A 20,497-nucleotide genomic window follows, 5' to 3' on the forward strand; every position below is an offset into this window, starting at 1 on the left:
AAATTTTGAAAAGTCTTTTGCACCAACGCCTTGTAAATGAATTCAGATATTTGATAATACTTACTTACCAGAAATATACATATCAAAACGTCATTTTTGCATGAATAATAGGGTTATTATCAGTAGTATAGAGCCGTTACGCACAACGACATCCTTTTTCTAATCCAGTTCTAGGAATTTCTAATCCACCACCCATTTCTAATCCAGGTGAAGCCAGGTCTAATCCAGGCTCCACCACTTCAGGTGATCCATCCAATTTCTATGAGATTGGCTACCCTTCATTGCCGCATTTGTTCATTCGCTTATAGACACCAAAATTATCTATTCTATTCAATTCTAATTTGGCTCATAGGCTTCCAAATCGCTCTTTTTTCTAATCCATTTCTAGGAATTTCTAATCCACCACCCAATTCTAATCCAGGTCAAGCCACTTCTAAGTCCTCTGGTTGGTTGGTCACAGCTCCACCCCTTCATCCATCTAATGTCTATGTGATTGGCTACCATTAATTGCCACAACATCTGGTCACTCGCTCGTAGACACCAAAATGATCTTTCTATTCAATTCTAAGTCGGCTCATAAACTTCCAAATCGCTCACCTGTCTATTGACCCGGGGGGTGGTCACTTCCATTCATTTCTAAAATCTAGTGATTGGCCTATTGGCTGCCTCTCATACATGCTCGATAGACTCATTTGTCATTTCCACTCTCTAGTTACTCGGTCACACTCTTTCAACTGCATATTGCTTCATAATTTCAACCGCAGCATAGACAACCGCTCATTGATCAATTCCATTAATTTCTGGGCCAGCTCACAGGCCCACCAAATTGCAGATTGGCTTGGGATGCTTTCTAGTTAAGCCAGGACAACGCTTCGGAACAGTAGGGACATAGAAAAACACGGGAAATAGTTTTCAATGTTTATTGAGTACATCATGGCAGTCTCAGAGAGATTGTAGTTCTCTCTGGGGCACTTCCAGGCACACTGGACATTTCCATTAACATCCATGGCGTTTTTCGCATAAGTACCATGTGGATCACCCAGGCGTTCGTCCTTCTCCATCCACGGCTGAGTCCCAGACAGCACGCGAGAACAGCATGTCACAGAAGTATCAGTTCTCTTCCTGCACATCTTCTGGAGTGAAAAAAGAATGTTATGAGCTTCACTATTTGTATCATCCGTTTAAACTTACCATATTCACAGCTTCCGTAAGGGTAGGATTCGATGTCATTGCAGAGGTATCGCTTGTCGTCATATGCCATCAGACTTCTTTTGACATTTCTGATGGTGTACATGCACTGTTTCTTTCCAGCTATTGACACTTGCTCATTCGATACGCTCGTGTGATTGAACAAGGTATTGTGGTATGTCTCATGGAGGAGGTGCTTGCGTACAATATTTTTCTTTACCCCTTTAGCTCTTGCAATTTGCTTTTCTCCAGCTAGTTTGATAGAGTACATTTTAGCTTTCAAGCATATTACTTCTTCGATAGGTACACTACCAGTTTCGCTTTTGAATGCCCCAAGTCTTCCACGATTCTTTTCACTGTACAGTGGATGATCCCGATCAAAGGAAGACAAATCTAAGTGGTCGTCGGCGATCGCTCGTAACTGATCTTCGTAGTCCTTGCAGAATAGGCCGAGGATCAAAGAATCCGTGTCAAAGTAGCAGGTAATCACCGGACAAGTGAGCTTGCTCAGCAGAGTTTCGTAGTAGAATGAGTACATGGTTAATTTACTGAGTTCTAAAATCGTAAACCCAATCTGGAGCGGGAAATCGCATCGCACTTTTCTTTTGCGCATTTCGTACATGACACAATCTGGGGACAAAATTTCCATCCGCACGCATTCTGCCCGACTCCCGAGGCGACTCGCCGTCTCCTCATCGAAGGCTACTCGAATATCACGCATGTTAAATTTATTTAAAAGCGTTCTCCCGAATACCGCATTATTTGAGAGTTTATAGAAATTTTTTTCGAACGTTGTGCTCGAGGCAACGCGCCTGGCAACATTGTCCTCGATGTAGGGACGCAGGAATGGTGCCTGGCGAAATTTTAGGATTCGGTGAATTTTTGTCACCCTCATGCCCAATCTACAATAGAGTGCGAGCAACGCGTAATGAACGACGTACTCGACCTTGTCGTTGCACGTGAGCAACAGCTTTTTGCTGTTAGCAGGCTGATACATTAATTCTTCGAGAAGCCCTCGCTGGAATGGCGAGAGCCATTCCTTCGGGACGACTGCCTTCTCGGGAGCGTGGGGGAAGTATCGCGTTAGAGCGTGGATAGATTTTGGATACTCCAAGTCACATACGTACACATACCCCACCTCCGAATCCGTGGGGTGATGCATAAAATCCACGGAGCTAAAATCCTCGACCCATTCGAAATCACCGGCAGGGAGGTGCTTTATCATACTAAATCCGTAAAGATTGTTGCAATCTATGTATGATATGTACACCTCCTCTTGATCAGGATCATAGCCGCTACACAGAGGGTTATTGGCACGCAAATGACGCCTGCTCGCCTGACAGAGCCCGCCTCTAACGCCCGATTCGATGGTTCTGTACATTTCCTCATCGGTAATCAATTCCAATTTTGCATTCGTATAATTTAACGCGCATTGCCACGAATAGGATGCCAGAGAAACGCAATGAAGCAATTCCAATCCGCGTGCGCTGTAGCACAGGCGTCGGAAGTGCTGCATTATGTCTGCATGTAAGAGGGCATCCGTTTCAGGTACAATGTGTTATAATCCCGTAAACTCGAGCACCCAAAATGTTCAAATACATGCACAGCGTACTGGTAGTCCTCATCGCTTACATCTTCCCCAGTTAGATCATTTCGAAAAGCGGATTTTTCTGGGAGACTCAACTCGTCGTACACTGCAAAAGAACTAAGGTAACTGTAAGGGAACACACCTTTACGAAGCAAAATTTTGTAGTCGTCTCCAAATACCTGCTTCAAGCATTGGAACGCCTCGGCTCCCCCCATGGATTTGACGGTTTCCACGAGGTCCCCCAACGACGAATTTAGGTACTGCATGGTATCTCTGAAGAGGAAGGTACCAATTTCGAACGAACGAATTTTTTCCATGGAGCTGGCCACAATGAAGGGAGGTCGCTTCCACCCGAGAACGTGAAATTCCCGTAACAGTCCAGCCAGATCATAAGACAAATTGTGGACCATGATCGGCAATTTTTCTCTGGTAGTGCACGCGACGTTACAGGGGTTGCACAGTGTCGCGATATAATTTGTCTCACCCGCAGTACAATGCTTCGAATGATCATGATGCCGGACACGAGGTAGGTCTTCCGCGAATTCCCGTTTACAATATGCACAGTGGGTAGCAGCTCTGTGCTTGGCCTGTTGTTCATCGCTCAACACCATTGCAGCGGGGCAGGCGTTCAAGGCAATCATTTCATCACGCATTTCCATGAGTGCCTTCACACACTGCTTTGCCGCATCTTCCCCATGGTGTGTTCTAATGCGCATCACCTTTGAGTCATGGGTACGCACGAGCACAGCACAGAAGCTAGAGGTAATGTGACGTTGCATGCCAACACCACTGGGTGCGAGTACGCTCTCAGTGTCCAATGCAACGACATAGTTGTACTGTTGCATGTACTGTATTTTAGTAAACTCTACAAAATTTTTTCCCGGCTCGCAAAATTCCAACAGGATTTCGTTTATGTCCGTGCAAAGGCGTCGATGTTTCGCCATGCTCTCTTCCTTCACGAAAGAGCGTGTGCAGCGTTCGCATACAAAATGGTTACTTCTTGTTGTCAACAAGCGTTCGAGGGACTTTATTCCAAAAAAATGCTCATCAACCTCCAAGAGATGAATTTTCTTTTCGAATTCCAGTTTTGCGGGTCGCGACACGTGCACTCCCTGATCGACATAGGCGTAAACATACACGGATATCTCGTTTTGGACTTCAAATTCATCCAGATCAGAGAATAAAACACGGAAGCGGCTTGGCCACCAGTAATCTGCTGCATAATTTTCACATTTTTTCCACGAATTCCTTTCCTGTGGATGCAGGAGAGCGAGTGCATTGTATTTAAAACATTCACCCTCCTTGCGTGCTGGTAATTGGATATTCGTTAACACATTCCTGCGTTTAGCCAAATTTGTGGGAAGTACCCCATCGCATCCAAACTTTTTAGTTTTCACAGCGGAAATACACATTTGAACTTTTTGGACATCGGTGGATACAAACCCACTACCCTCACGCTGGTAATTTTCAATGCGCCCGGTGGACTCCTGAATCACGTCCATCAAAGTATTTGCAATAGCTCCGTCGCTGTGGACTTCGCGAGCAAGCGCCATAAAATGAGCTATGTGTGCAGTTATATCCCCTCGATTTTCTTTCATCATTAGAACGTCAGAACAAATGCAAAATCTAAAGGGTATTCTTTGCGCTCGCAAAATAGCAATTATATTGTGGAGGTGGTTCATTAAATATTGTCGCAAGTCCTCTACTCCCTGATCGTGAACAGATGCCAATAGCACAAACGCTTTGACGGTACCTCGAAATGCGCTATCAGTTTGAAAGAAAGGCAGGAAGGAAATGTCCACATAGGGATGTGATCGCTCGACGTGAGCATGCAATGTGCCAGGTGAAATGTCTGGAGAAGATGGTGAATTCTCTTCCAATGGCTCATCATCACCGATATCATGAGGATCAAAAAAGCAGAACACGCATCTAGGCACTGAAAAAAAAAAAGAAGCAACACTAAGAAAACGTGCGCCACAGAGCGTGGATGAAAAATACTTACTTTTGAAGCGAGCTCCGCACACTCCCGAAGCGATGCGAAGACTGCTGCCTCTTTACACATCCTCCCCACTTATATAGCGGCGACCTCGCTGCATGCCCCAACATGCACGGGTGCGAGGAGTCATCATAGCCTAAAAATAACTTGCTCTGCATGTTCAAGGTCGCAGCTTGCCCTTGGCTTCACGTAATGCTCCGTCCGCCTACACCATTGCCGCACCTGAGCGCAAAGTTCGCTATCATCACGTGTCATTCCGATATGCAAGTTGCTTCCATGAGCAGGCGCACAACCATCCCTTTTTGTTCAAAGTGGCTGTGGAATTTCAATAATATTACTTAAATGAAACAAGTTGCAGTGAAATGCAGATTCATCTCAGACAGGAATTTCTACCCTCAGCGTTAAACCCTCAGATACCATCATTTCTGCTCAAATAGCAAAATAGCTATGACTACAAAAATTAAACACATGCTAAGAAACTACCATCAACTGACAAAACACCCATTTCTGCTGTCAGATAATTATTGCATAATGCTACATGCACAGCTGCATCGTCGTAAAGAAACCACAGGACAAGGGTACACAAATTCACTTAAGCGGTGAGGGAAAAGGCTTAAGACCTCAGGAATAATCGCAGAGTCACCACACATCGCTACGCGGCCAGCACAAGATAACAACAACAAGATACTAATGGCGGGTAAAATCGTAACACTGCTAAACAAGCCCCAACATGCCATGATGACGTCACAAACCGGGAAAAAAGCACACACGCGCGCGCACACAGCAGCTCAGGAATGCACAAGGAGAGGTGCTTTATTGGAATTTCTACTCCTGGCACAGACTGCTCCAATACCTATAACTGCCCGATTAAGCACTGCTTACGTCATCGAGCACCCAACAAAATCTAACAAACAAACAAACAAAAACAAACAAACCCACTTTCCATGATAGAACACTATTCAGCTTTACCAAGTGATTTTCTTCTGCTTTAGCAGTGAAAGAAGAAAAGAGCCATGAAAAATTACACGTACTTTTGCTTGAATAGCTATAACTGCAAAAAAAAAAGAAAAAAAAGAAGAAAAAGCGAAGCACATGGTAATAAACCGGGAAAAAGGCACTCATTTCTGCTATCAGATAATTATTGCATAATGCTACATACACAGTCGCGTTGTCCCTGTGTAAAGAAACCACTGGACAGGGGGTACACAAATTCACTTAAAGGGAAAAGGCTTAAGACCTCAGGAATAATCACAGAGTCACCAAACATCGCTACGCGGCTAGCACAAGGTAACAACAAGATACTAGCGGCGGGTAAAATCGTAACACTGCTAAACAAGTCCCAACATGCCATGATGACGTCACAAACCAAGGAAAAAGCACACACGCGCGCGCACACAGCAGCTCAGGAATGCACAAGGAGAGGTGTTTTATTGGAATTTCTACTCCTGGCTCAGACACCAACATTTCTGCTCAAATACCCATAACTGCAAGATTAAGTACTGCTTACTTCATCGAGCACCCAACAAAATCAAACAAACAAACAAACAAACCCACTTTCCGTGATAGAACACTATTCAGCTTTAGCAAGTGATTTTCTTCTGCTTTAGCAGTGAAAGAAAAAAAGAGCCATGAAAAATTACACGTACTTTTGCTTGAATAACTATAACTTCAAAAAAAAAACGAAAAAAAAAAACGAAGCACATGCTAATAAACGGAGAAAAAGGCACCCATTTCTCCTATCAGGTAATTATTGCATAATGCTACATACACAGTCGCGTTGTCCCTGTGTAAAGAAAGCACAGGACAAGGGTACACAAATCGAATTGGGAAAATCACTTCTAATCGCGCAGCATAATACGATATACGCTGATTTTTTTTTTTTACGGGCGAAAATTGCAATAAGAAGCCACTGCTATACAAGTGCAACAACCCTTATTTTTAAACCAACATTTCATGCAATACCACATAAATTTATCACTCGAGTCACACGAAAAGGCGTAAACAATGTACTTACTGGTTAAGTGGGGTCCCAGCTGCACAAACGCGCACGCACACTCACACATTTTTAGCGCCTCACAACGAGCAAAAACCCGAGGTCTATTCACAGCCACATAAATTCATATTATTCCTCACGTCAATAATTATCCAGCCATCGTCAAAACGGGGAACACGCATATGCCAATGCGAAACAATAGGCCTTCGCGCCGGATGTAATACGATATCGCCAGTCGACCGTCCCAAAGCAAAAAAGAAACACTGCATCTCAGGAATGCACGTTGCCTATACATCCAAGAACAGCGTGCAGCAATTATAACACAGAATGAGATTCATTTCTTTGTACTTTTGTTTGCTTGCATATAAATATTTCACAAGAAATATTACAGAGTGTAAAAGGAGAACAGCATTCGCTACACCCTGTAGCTCTTATCATTTTTAAACAAACCAGTTTTCATAACCACACTACCATTCACTAAATAGGGGAGTCACTAATGATTCAAATAAGATAAAATATCATTCCATCATCATTGATTGCAAACTTCACGCAAGAATATGCAACTGCTGCGCGTCGTATTTTTCTTATAAGAAACATCAAATCTCGCAGTGTTAAACACCAACAGCAACGATTTTTTTGTATTTTGTATTTATTTTTGTCGTTTCCAGCAGCTCATTACTTTGTGCGAGTCATCAAAAATTAAAAATTTCTGATCCACTGCTGTTAAAGTGATAAAACAGTGTGCCTGCACGGCAAAACGATAACGGAGCGCGCGTCATTGCGTCAAGCGTGTCCTCAGTGCGTGAACGGGCCGGGATGCGGCTCACGTGGGGGGCACACTGTTTTATCACTTTAACAGCAGTGGATCAGAAATTTTTAATTTTTGATGACTCGCACAAAGTAATGAGCTGCTGGAAACGACAAAAATAAATACAAAATACAAAAAAATCGTTGCTGTTGGTGTTTAACACTGCGAGATTTGATGTTTCTTATAAGAAAAATACGACGCGCAGCAGTTGCATATTCTTGCGTGAAGTTTGCAATCAATGATGATGGAATGATATTTTATCTTATTTGAATCATTAGTGACTCCCCTATTTAGTGAATGGTAGTGTGGTTATGAAAACTGGTTTGTTTAAAAATGATAAGAGCTACAGGGTGTAGCGAATGCTGTTCTCCTTTTACACTCTGTAATATTTCTTGTGAAATATTTATATGCAAGCAAACAAAAGTACAAAGAAATGAATCTCATTCTGTGTTATAATTGCTGCACGCTGTTCTTGGATGTATAGGCAACGTGCATTCCTGAGATGCAGTGTTTCTTTTTTGCTTTGGGACGGTCGACTGGCGATATCGTATTACATCCGGCGCGAAGGCCTATTGTTTCGCATTGGCATATGCGTGTTCCCCGTTTTGACGATGGCTGGATAATTATTGACGTGAGGAATAATATGAATTTATGTGGCTGTGAATAGACCTCGGGTTTTTGCTCGTTGTGAGGCGCTAAAAATGTGTGAGTGTGCGTGCGCGTTTGTGCAGCTGGGACCCCACTTAACCAGTAAGTACATTGTTTACGCCTTTTCGTGTGACTCGAGTGATAAATTTATGTGGTATTGCATGAAATGTTGGTTTAAAAATAAGGGTTGTTGCACTTGTATAGCAGTGGCTTCTTATTGCAATTTTCGCCCGTAAAAAAAAAAAAAATCAGCGTATATCGTATTATGCTGCGCGATTAGAAGTGATTTTCCCAATTCGATTTGTGTACCCTTGTCCTGTGCTTTCTTTACACAGGGACAACGCGACTGTGTATGTAGCATTATGCAATAATTACCTGATAGGAGAAATGGGTGCCTTTTTCTCCGTTTATTAGCATGTGCTTCGTTTTTTTTTCTTTTTTTTTTTTGAAGTTATAGTTATTCAAGCAAAAGTACGTGTAATTTTTCATGGCTCTTTTTTTCTTTCACTGCTAAAGCAGAAGAAAATCACTTGGTAAAGCTGAATAGTGTTCTATCACGGAAAGTGGGTTTGTTTGTTTGTTTGTTTGATTTTGTTGGGTGCTCGATGAAGTAAGCAGTACTTAATCTTGCAGTTATGGGTATTTGAGCAGAAATGTTGGTGTCTGAGCCAGGAGTAGAAATTCCAATAAAACACCTCTCCTTGTGCATTCCTGAGCTGCTGTGTGCGCGCGCGTGTGTGCTTTTTCCTTGGTTTGTGACGTCATCATGGCATGTTGGGACTTGTTTAGCAGTGTTACGATTTTACCCGCCGCTAGTATCTTGTTGTTACCTTGTGCTAGCCGCGTAGCGATGTGTGGTGACTCTGTGATTATTCCTGAGGTCTTAAGCCTTTTCCCTTTAAGTGAATTTGTGTACCCTTGTCCAGTGGTTTCTTTACACAGGGACAACGCGACTGTGTATGTAGCATTATGCAATAATTATCTGATAGCAGAAATGAGTGCCTTTTTCCCGGTTTATTACCATGTGCTTCGCTTTTTCTTCTTTTTTTTCTTTTTTTTTTGCAGTTATAGCTATTCAAGCAAAAGTACGTGTAATTTTTCATGGCTCTTTTCTTCTTTCACTGCTAAAGCAGAAGAAAATCACTTGGTAAAGCTGAATAGTGTTCTATCATGGAAAGTGGGTTTGTTTGTTTTTGTTTGTTTGTTTGTTAGATTTTGTTGGGTGCTCGATGACGTAAGCAGTGCTTAATCGGGCAGTTATAGGTATTGGAGCAGTCTGTGCCAGGAGTAGAAATTCCAATAAAGCACCTCTCCTTGTGCATTCCTGAGCTGCTGTGTGCGCGCGCTTGTGTGCTTTTTTCCCGGTTTGTGACGTCATCATGGCATGTTGGGGCTTGTTTAGCAGTGTTACGATTTTACCCGCCATTAGTATCTTGTTGTTGTTATCTTGTGCTGGCCGCGTAGCGATGTGTGGTGACTCTGCGATTATTCCTGAGGTCTTAAGCCTTTTCCCTCACCGCTTAAGTGAATTTGTGTACCCTTGTCCTGTGGTTTCTTTACGACGATGCAGCTGTGCATGTAGCATTATGCAATAATTATCTGACAGCAGAAATGGGTGTTTTGTCAGTTGATGGTAGTTTCTTAGCATGTGTTTAATTTTTGTAGTCATAGCTATTTTGCTATTTGAGCAGAAATGATGGTATCTGAGGGTTTAACGCTGAGGGTAGAAATTCCTGTCTGAGATGAATCTGCATTTCACTGCAACTTGTTTCATTTAAGTAATATTATTGAAATTCCACAGCCACTTTGAACAAAAAGGGATGGTTGTGCGCCTGCTCATGGAAGCAACTTGCATATCGGAATGACACGTGATGATAGCGAACTTTGCGCTCAGGTGCGGCAATGGTGTAGGCGGACGGAGCATTACGTGAAGCCAAGGGCAAGCTGCGACCTTGAACATGCAGAGCAAGTTATTTTTAGGCTATGATGACTCCTCGCACCCGTGCATGTTGGGGCATGCAGCGAGGTCGCCGCTATATAAGTGGGGAGGATGTGTAAAGAGGCAGCAGTCTTCGCATCGCTTCGGGAGTGTGCGGAGCTCGCTTCAAAAGTAAGTATTTTTCATCCACGCTCTGTGGCGCACGTTTTCTTAGTGTTGCTTCTTTTTTTTTTCAGTGCCTAGATGCGTGTTCTGCTTTTTTGATCCTCATGATATCGGTGATGATGAGCCATTGGAAGAGAATTCACCATCTTCTCCAGACATTTCACCTGGCACATTGCATGCTCACGTCGAGCGATCACATCCCTATGTGGACATTTCCTTCCTGCCTTTCTTTCAAACTGATAGCGCATTTCGAGGTACCGTCAAAGCGTTTGTGCTATTGGCATCTGTTCACGATCAGGGAGTAGAGGACTTGCGACAATATTTAATGAACCACCTCCACAATATAATTGCTATTTTGCGAGCGCAAAGAATACCCTTTAAATTTTGCATTTGTTCTGACGTTCTAATGATGAAAGAAAATCGAGGGGATATAACTGCACACATAGCTCATTTTATGGCGCTTGCTCGCGAAGTCCACAGCGACGGAGCTATTGCAAATACTTTGATGGACGTGATTCAGGAGTCCACCGGGCGCATTGAAAATTACCAGCGTGAGGGTAGTGGGTTTGTATCCACCGATGTCCAAAAAGTTCAAATGTGTATTTCCGCTGTGAAAACTAAAAAGTTTGGATGCGATGGGGTACTTCCCACAAATTTGGCTAAACGCAGGAATGTGTTAACGAATATCCAATTACCAGCACGCAAGGAGGGTGAATGTTTTAAATACAATACACTCGCTCTCCTGCATCCACAGGAAAGGAATTCGTGGAAAAAATGTGAAAATTATGCAGCAGATTACTGGTGGCCAAGCCGCTTCCCTGTTTTATTCTCTGATCTCGATGAATTTGAAGTCCAAAACGAGATATCCGTGTATGTTTACGCCTATGTCGATCAGGGAGTGCACGTGTCGCGACCCGCAAAACTGGAATTCGAAAAGAAAATTCATCTCTTGGAGGTTGATGAGCATTTTTTTGGAATAAAGTCCCTCGAACGCTTGTTGACAACAAGAAGTAACCATTTTGTATGCGAACGCTGCACACGCTCTTTCGTGAAGGAAGAGAGCATGGCGAAACATCGACGCCTTTGCACGGACATAAACGAAATCCTGTTGGAATTTTGCGAGCCGGGAAAAAATTTTGTAGAGTTTACTAAAATACAGTACATGCAACAGTACAACTATGTCGTTGCATTGGACACTGAGAGCGTACTCGCACCCAGTGGTGTTGGCATGCAACGTCACATTACCTCTAGCTTCTGTGCTGTGCTCGTGCGTACCCATGACTCAAAGGTGATGCGCATTAGAACACACCATGGGGAAGATGCGGCAAAGCAGTGTGTGAAGGCACTCATGGAAATGCGTGATGAAATGATTGCCTTGAACGCCTGCCCCGCTGCAATGGTGTTGAGCGATGAACAACAGGCCAAGCACAGAGCTGCTACCCACTGTGCATATTGTAAACGGGAATTCGCGGAAGACCTACCTCGTGTCCGGCATCATGATCATTCGAAGCATTGTACTGCGGGTGAGACAAATTATATCGCGACACTGTGCAACCCCTGTAACGTCGCGTGATCTACCAGAGAAAAATTGCCGATCATGGTCCACAATTTGTCTTATGATCTGGCTGGACTGTTACGGGAATTTCACGTTCTCGGGTGGAAGCGACCTCCCTTCATTGTGGCCAGCTCCATGGAAAAAATTCGTTCGTTCGAAATTGGTACCTTCCTCTTCAGAGATACCATGCAGTACCTAAATTCGTCGTTGGGGGACCTCGTGGAAACCGTCAAATCCATGGGGGGAGCCGAGGCGTTCCAATGCTTGAAGCAGGTATTTGGAGACGACTACAAAATTTTGCTTCGTAAAGGTGTGTTCCCTTACAGTTACCTTAGTTCTTTTGCAGTGTACGACGAGTTGAGTCTCCCAGAAAAATCCGCTTTTCGAAATGATCTAACTGGGGAAGATGTAAGCGATGAGGACTACCAGTACGCTGTGCATGTATTTGAACATTTTGGGTGCTCGAGTTTACGGGATTATAACACATTGTACCTGAAAACGGATGCCTTCTTACATGCAGACATAATGCAGCACTTCCGACGCCTGTGCTACAGCGCACGCGGATTGGAATTGCTTCATTGCGTTTCTCTGGCATCCTATTCGTGGCAATGCGCGTTAAATTATACGAATGCAAAATTGGAATTGATTACCGATGAGGAAATGTACAGAATTATCGAATCGGGCGTTAGAGGCGGGCTCTGTCAGGCGAGCAGGCGTCATTTGCGTGCCAATAACCCTCTGTGTAGCGGCTATGATCCTGATCAAGAGGAGGTGTACATATCATACATAGATTGCAACAATCTTTACGGATTTAGTATGATAAAGCACCTCCCTGCCGGTGATTTCGAATGGGTCGAGGATTTTAGCTCCGTGGATTTTATGCATCACCCCACGGATTCGGAGGTGGGGTATGTGTACGTATGTGACTTGGAGTATCCAAAATCTATCCACGCTCTAACGCGATACTTCCCCCTGGCTCCCGAGAAGGCAGTCGTCCCGAAGGAATGGCTCTCGCCATTCCAGCGAGGGCTTCTCGAAGAATTAATGTATCAGCCTGCTAACAGCAAAAAGCTGTTGCTCACGTGCAACGACAAGGTCGAGTACGTCGTTCATTACGCGTTGCTCGCACTCTATTGTAGATTGGGCATGAGGGTGACAAAAATTCACCGAATCCTAAAATTTCGCCAGGCACCATTCCTGCGTCCCTACATCGAGGACAATGTTGCCAGGCGCGTTGCCTCGAGCACAACGTTCGAAAAAAATTTCTATAAACTCTCAAATAATGCGGTATTCGGGAGAACGCTTTTAAATAAATTTAACATGCGTGATATTCGAGTAGCCTTCGATGAGGAGACGGCGAGTCGCCTCGGGAGTCGGGCAGAATGCGTGCGGATGGAAATTTTGTCCCCAGATTGTGTCATGTACGAAATGCGCAAAAGAAAAGTGCGATGCGATTTCCCGCTCCAGATTGGGTTTACGATTTTAGAACTCGGTAAATTAACCATGTACTCATTCTACTACGAAACTCTGCTGAGCAAGCTCACTTGTCCGGTGATTACCTGCTACTTTGACACGGATTCTTTGATCCTCGGCCTATTCTGCAAGGACTACGAAGATCAGTTACGAGCGATCGCCGACGACCACTTAGATTTGTCTTCCTTTGATCGGGATCATCCACTGTACAGTGAAAAGAATCGTGGAAGACTTGGGGCATTCAAAAGCGAAACTGGTAGTGTACCTATCGAAGAAGTAATATGCTTGAAAGCTAAAATGTACTCTATCAAACTAGCTGGAGAAAAGCAAATTGCAAGAGCTAAAGGGGTAAAGAAAAATATTGTACGCAAGCACCTCCTCCATGAGACATACCACAATACCTTGTTCAATCACACGAGCGTATCGAATGAGCAAGTGTCAATAGTTGGAAAGAAACAGTGCATGTACACCATCAGAAATGTCAAAAGAAGTCTGATGGCATATGACGACAAGCGATACCTCTGCAATGACATCGAATCCTACCCTTACGGAAGCTGTGAATATGGTAAGTTTAAATGGATGATACAAATAGTGAAGCTCATAACATTCTTTTTTCACTCCAGAAGATGTGCAGGAAGAGAACTGATACTTCTGTGACATGCTGTTCTCGCGTGCTGTCTGGGACTCAGCCGTGGATGGAGAAGGACGAACGCCTGGGTGATCCACATGGTACTTATGCGAAAAACGCCATGGATGTTAATGGAAATGTCCAGTGTGCCTGGAAGTGCCCCAGAGAGAACTACAATCTCTCTGAGACTGCCATGATGTACTCAATAAACATTGAAAACTATTTCCCGTGTTTTTCTACGTCCCTACTGTTCCGAAGCGTTGTCCTGGCTTAACTAGAAAGCATCCCAAGCCAATCTGCAATTTGGTGGGCCTGTGAGCTGGCCCAGAAATTAATGGAATTGATCAATGAGCGGTTGTCTATGCTGCGGTTGAAATTATGAAGCAATATGCAGTTGAAAGAGTGTGACCGAGTAACTAGAGAGTGGAAATGACAAATGAGTCTATCGAGCATGTATGAGAGGCAGCCAATAGGCCAATCACTAGATTTTAGAAATGAATGGAAGTGACCACCCCCGGGTCAATAGACAGGTGAGCGATTTGGAAGTTTATGAGCCGACTTAGAATTGAATAGAAAGATCATTTTGGTGTCTACGAGCGAGTGACCAGATGTTGTGGCAATTAATGGTAGCCAATCACATAGACATTAGATGGATGAAGGGGTGGAGCTGTGACGAACCAACCAGAGGACTTAGAAGTGGCTTGACCTGGATTAGAATTGGGTGGTGGATTAGAAATTCCTAGAAATGGATTAGAAAAAATAGCGATTTGGAAGCCTATGAGCCAAATTAGAATTGAATAGAATAGATAATTTTGGTGTCTATAAGCGAATGAACAAATGCGGCAATGAAGGGTAGCCAATCTCATAGAAATTGGATGGATCACCTGAAGTGGTGGAGCCTGGATTAGACCTGGCTTCACCTGGATTAGAAATGGGTGGTGGATTAGAAATTCCTAGAACTGGATTAGAAAAAGGATGTCGTTGTGCGTAACGGCTCTATACTACTATTATCAAGGTAAATTGCATGTTGTAAAACATTTTTGAGACCCCTCATATAGGACCCCGGTTAGCGAATACTGCTCTTCTAGACGCAGGCGGGTTAACTTTGCTGTGCATTTCTCACACACAAAATATGGACTTTGTCGCAGGCAATGCTATGTACCTCGTAACTTTAATGAGCTCCCCTTCGACAGTTTTTCTTTGGAATCGAAGTACAAACTAAAAAAAGCGCTACGGCAACTTTATCATAGGATGTAGTACCTTTATATGTTCATATACTGTCAAACTGTATGCCGCTGGCTGCTTCAGGACGAGTGCCACAAGCCTTTCGGCTTAGACGGGCCTGTTTTATTATATTTGTAGTTTGCTTTCTTGAGTAAAATTATTATTATTATTATGTAAGCGAGTGCAAAAGAAAAAAAAAAGGGAATACCGTTTCGAGCACTAGATTCTCCAGACTGGCATTGTAAGCGCTGTGTGTAGGCAATGTTTATAGCCTAATTTATAGCCGCTGGTAGATCCAATTGAGAGCCTCCGAGATACTGTACTATCCGATCACACTTGTACGTCCGCAACTCGGCATACAATAAGTATGCACTAGTAAAACAATACGAAGAGCAACTAAACATTCCATAATCAGTCAGTACAGGCGGTAGTGACTTGTGAAAACAATAATTGTAGCATAAATATATAAGAACAAAAAAATAAAAATAAAGTACTCATGTAGCAATAGGAGACAAGCAAAAAGACGTGAATGTCTCGAATCGAACTGCGGACCTTTCGTGGCAAAGTCCGACACTTTACCACTCGACAAACAGCGCAGAGGGCGCGGGCCGCCTTAAACTTGCGAGGTTAACCATGCACAATGGGGATTATTTCGGGAGTCGGAGGCGAACGGCGTGATAAGGACGGCGAGCGTGGCGCCACCTAGAATCGGGAAAATCGTGAATCAGAGTTGTTCCCCGACTGGTATGGCCTCTTAAGTCAAATTCCTGAAATCGTGTGCAATGGCGCATTTAAAGTGCCATATGTCCGTGGTTCTATCACAGACACCAAAGCGGTAAACAGTATTTCAAATTATATTGCTCTGTTTTGCATCAGATAGAAGTTTGAAACTTCCTGAGAGCTTGTGCACCGCCCCTTTAAACTGCAATATCCCGGTGGTTGTACTGTTGGCACCAAAGCGGTAAACAGAAACTCAGCTTCTGGCAGAAATTAAGTAATATTCCTGAAATTGTGTGCAACGGCCCATTTAAAATCCCATGTATGCCCATGGTTCTACCATTGACACCCAAGCGGTAAAGGGTATTTCAAATTACATTGCTCTGCTTTGCTTCAGGTAAAAAGTTTGAAAATTACTAAAAGCTTGAGCACCGCCCCTTTAAACTGTAATATGTCGGTGGTTGTACTATTGGCACCAAAGCGGTAAACACTAATTCAAATTATATTACTCTGCTGTGCTTATGGTACAAAGTAAGTCAAATTCCTCGAATCGTGTGCTACGGCCCATATAAAGTGCCATATATGCCTGTGGTTGTACCATTGACACCCAAGCGGTAAATGGTATTTCAAATCACATTGCTCTGCTTTGCTTCAGGTAGAAGTTTGAAAATTACTGAAAGCTTGTGCACCACCTCTTTAAACTGCAATATGCTGGTGGTTGTACTATTGGCACCAAAGCGGTAAACAGTAATTCAAATTACATTGCTCTGCTGTGCTTATGGTAGAAATTAAGTCAAATTCCTGAAATCGTGTGCAACGGCCCATTTAAAGTGCCATATATGCGCGTGGTTCTACCATTGACACCCAAGCGGTAAGGGGTATTTCATATTACATTGCTCTGCTTTGCTGCAGGTAGAAGTTTGAAAATTACCAAAAACCTTGTGCATCACCCCTTTAAACTGCAATATGCCGGTGTTTGTACAATTGGCACCAAAGCGGTAAACAGTAACTCAATTTACATTTCTTTGCTGTGCTTCTGGCAGAAATTAAGTAATATTCCTGCAATCGTGTGCAACGGCCCATTTAAAGTGTCATATATGCCCGTGGTTGTACCATTGACACCCAAGCGGTGAAGAGTATTTCAAATCACATTGTTCTGCTTTGCTTCAGGTAGAAGTTTGAAAATTACTAAAATTTTGTGCACCGCGCCTTTAAACTGCAATATGCCGGTGGTTGTACTATTGGCACCAAAGCGGTAAACAGTAACTCAATTTACATTGCACTGCTGTGCTTCTTGCAGAAATTAAGTAACATTCCCGAAATCGTGTGCAACGTCCCATTTAAAGTGCCATATGTCCATGGTTCTACCATTGACACCCAAGCGGTAAAAGGTATTTCAAATTACATTGCTCTGCTTTGGTTCAGGTAGAAGTTTGAAAATTACTGAAAGCTTGTGCACCACCTCTTTAAACTGCAATATGTTGGTGGTTGTAGTATTGGCACCAAAGCGGTAAACAGTAATTCAAATTACATTGCTCTGCTGTGCTTATGGTAGAAATTAAGTCAAATTCCTGAAATCGGGTGCAACGGCCCATTTAAAGTCCCATATATGCGCGTAAACTGTGCTTCTGGTAGAAGTTAAAGAAAATATCTAAGAGCACGTGCACCTCCCCTTTAAACCTCATTATGCAACAGTGCGCGATTGTACCACTGACATCAAAGCGTAAAGAGTAAAGATTCGATTGCTTCACAGTGTCTCTGGATGAAGTTCTGGGAGCGCAGCAGTATGTGGCAACTATGGGACTTGGCGGCTCCATCAGCCCTCTGGTCATTGAAATTATACAAGTCTATAGGAAAGGAAGCGCACTGGGCCACTCTATCGTCTTCCAGTGGATCCCGGGTCATGTGGGCATCAATGGAAACGAGGACGCAGATCGAACAGCCGCAGGCGCGCATCAGTACACCCCGTGTATCCTCATCATCTTGTCCGGGGGAACCGCCGTTACCTCGTCTCAAGCCTTACCGGGCCCAAGATGCACTCTCAATGGCAACACGACATCACCACCCACTCTCTGCTTTACTCCGTAGAGCCCACATTGTTCCTTACTCTCCCGCGCCGAATGTCACCCAGTCAACACACTATTGTAAATTCGACGTAGAAAAAACGTTGTATATCAACGAAATGAATGTTGAATCGACGATGAAAGCGAACGTGAAATCATGATGTCAAATGTCCGCTCGAAAACATGTTAATTTAACAAGTGCCGATCAACGTAAATTTAACGTATATGAAATGCAGTTTATATGTGAATACAACGTACCAGACTGTACGACATGAGAGCATAAAATAAACAGCGCTTTACAACGTTTCTCCAACGCTGCCATAACGATGAAAATTACACGTTCAGTGTAATTTTACATTTATTTTAGTATATCCCCTTAACACTTTGAATGTTCATTTAGACATCCCAAGTCTGATATAAAAATAATTTCGCAGGAAAGTGGGGAATAGAATCACTTTATTACCCAAAGCACATTTGGCATAAGCGTTGACTTGAATTTGCTATAGCCCTTGTGTTTATCTTCTGCACTATTGGCTTGTGGTTGTGCTGTGTGTGTTATCTGTACACGTAGGCACTTGGATGTTGCATCTGCAAAAAATCGTGAAGTGTCAACTGATGAGCTGTTCATGCCTGTGTCAAGACCACTTTGTGGTTATTTATGTTTGCAAATCACAGAGCGTCCGTTTATATCGATCACGATCACAATATCACCACCTTATGTAAATAAGAAGGATCGTCGATGTTACTCACCAGTATAATTAGCTCGGGTCCTGCCTGCTAGCGACGCAACTGTAACCTCTGGTCCCTTGTTGCCTTATGAACGGCTACCGATTTCATTGTTCCTTCGTGTTTTCCAATCGCTGGAACTCACCGGCCAAGTAGAAGTTCCGCCGTCAAAGAACACTGAGAAAAACGACACAGACATGATACAGACATTTCGACGTTAGAGAATTTTCCGATTTACGCAGCATTCTTACCTGTAGCGCATTAGACGGTAAATGATTCCAAGCTTGCTCAAAGAGACACTTTCCGAATCCTAAAAGAATATGTACGATGAAAACTACAGTGAATCGACCACAAACTAAAATTAGCACACCACGCTAATGTGCCTACAAGCATAGCCAGGATCGTTTTCATTTTCATGAACTCGGTGGGCTGAATTGACTGGAAGAACAATAGAGTCTCAAACGAACGCTAATAAACAAAGACACCACGCCCGTTTACCTGTATAGACTGTGGCCGCATGTGGTGCATCCGTTACCTATGAGGGATACTCACTCAACCTGTGCTTGAGCTGTTCGCGCTGGAAATTACAGCACTCCTATCGAGACGCCGACATGTTCCTCAGCTCCATCCTCCAGCGGCGTCTCGAACAGTTTGAAATTAACCGCTGCAACGGCGTAACGGGCGAGGGCATCACGTGATTCTCTCTTCTGCGCCTGACGAAAAAATACGCCTTCTGCGCAGATTTCTCCTGTGACCGGCTGGCCGGGCGCCATGGCGGTGGTACGGTGGTGTGGGGGTCTCAGCTGGCAGGGGGGCAGAGTTAAGAAGATGGGGTGAAGGCGGATGGCGGAGAAAACGGGGCTCAAACGCCCAAACTTTTATTTTTCTTTGAAATGAATAGAATTTGATTATATTTATTATTACTACCATATTAATATTTTCTTTGTACGATCTTTTGCAATGTTAACAGTAGCAGAGTCACGCAAAAGCAACCATGGTAAAGCGCTGTTGAACGGCCTGCGCGGCAGATCCATTGTTTGAGCATGCTTTTTGCTAAAGGCATAAGGCAAAATTTTCGCAAAAGCAACGTTGTATATTCGACGTCTGTCCTTCTGTGACTTTCCATTACAGTTATCGACGCTGTTTTCACGTATGACAATCTACTGTTAATTTGTGTGCAACAAATCCACGTTATATTCACGTAAAAGATTTGACATGCTGAATTGACTACGTAATGTCAGCGCGGAATCAACGTTCGCATTTTGCGTTCTACATTGTTCAGCAATATTCAACGTTAATTCTGCATTCTACCAACAATGTGTGTTGACTTCTTTACCACAGTCTTCCACCGCATGAGACTTGATATGGCTTTTACCACCGGCTTTCAAGCATCTCCTCGGTGTCGGCGTATCCAGCCTCTGTTCCACGTCTGGTGTGCGCGGTGACCTCCGTCACATCCTCCTGGTCTGTGGACATCGTATCTGTCTACGCGCTCTAATGGAAACTGCTCTCCAACGCGTCGATCAACGCGAGTTCAGCGTAGCCAAAATTCGTGGGCCATGGCCTGACCTCTCACATCAGATGCAGGGCCTATGAGTTGTTCCTCTCCAGCACTGGACTAATGAACGAAATTTAATAGGATACTTTTCCATCATCATCCCTTTCTCATCCCTTCTGCAAGAGCAATGGGGCCAGTGTACCGTCATAGCGGCGGTGAATGACCCACCCATCATGTGTTTGTGTGGAAGAAGTTAAATACAATTCCTAAACGCGAGTCAATATGCAA

At 43.6% G+C, this 20,497-nt stretch overlaps 1 protein-coding gene and 2 long non-coding RNA genes across 3 annotated transcripts in view; 2 read left to right on the forward strand and 1 right to left on the reverse strand.

The window, feature by feature from the left end:
- LOC135397886 (uncharacterized) overlaps positions 1-18,292 on the forward strand; it is a 42,608-nt gene extending 24,316 nt beyond the window's left edge. Inside the window, exon 3 of the long non-coding RNA XR_010423837.1 lies at positions 17,676-18,292. This is a non-coding gene — a long non-coding RNA (uncharacterized LOC135397886). The remainder of the gene's footprint in view (positions 1-17,675) is intronic.
- Positions 907-6,998, reverse strand: LOC135397884 (uncharacterized). Its single transcript, XM_064629404.1, has 4 exons — positions 6,787-6,998; positions 4,779-4,994; positions 1,192-4,712; positions 907-1,133 (listed from the first exon to the last, which is right to left on the reverse strand). Coding segments are annotated over exons 2-3 (2,010 nt in total). The 5' UTR covers positions 4,780-4,994; positions 6,787-6,998; the 3' UTR covers positions 907-1,133; positions 1,192-2,703.
- Positions 13,379-14,203, forward strand: LOC135397885 (uncharacterized). The gene is made up of 2 exons (XR_010423836.1): positions 13,379-13,918; positions 13,977-14,203. It is a non-coding gene; the product is annotated as an uncharacterized LOC135397885 (long non-coding RNA).
- Positions 18,293-20,497: the final 2,205 nt, after the last annotated feature.

This window comes from Ornithodoros turicata, chromosome 6 (assembly GCF_037126465.1).
Source record: "Ornithodoros turicata isolate Travis chromosome 6, ASM3712646v1, whole genome shotgun sequence".
NCBI lineage: Eukaryota > Metazoa > Arthropoda > Arachnida > Ixodida > Argasidae > Ornithodoros > Ornithodoros turicata.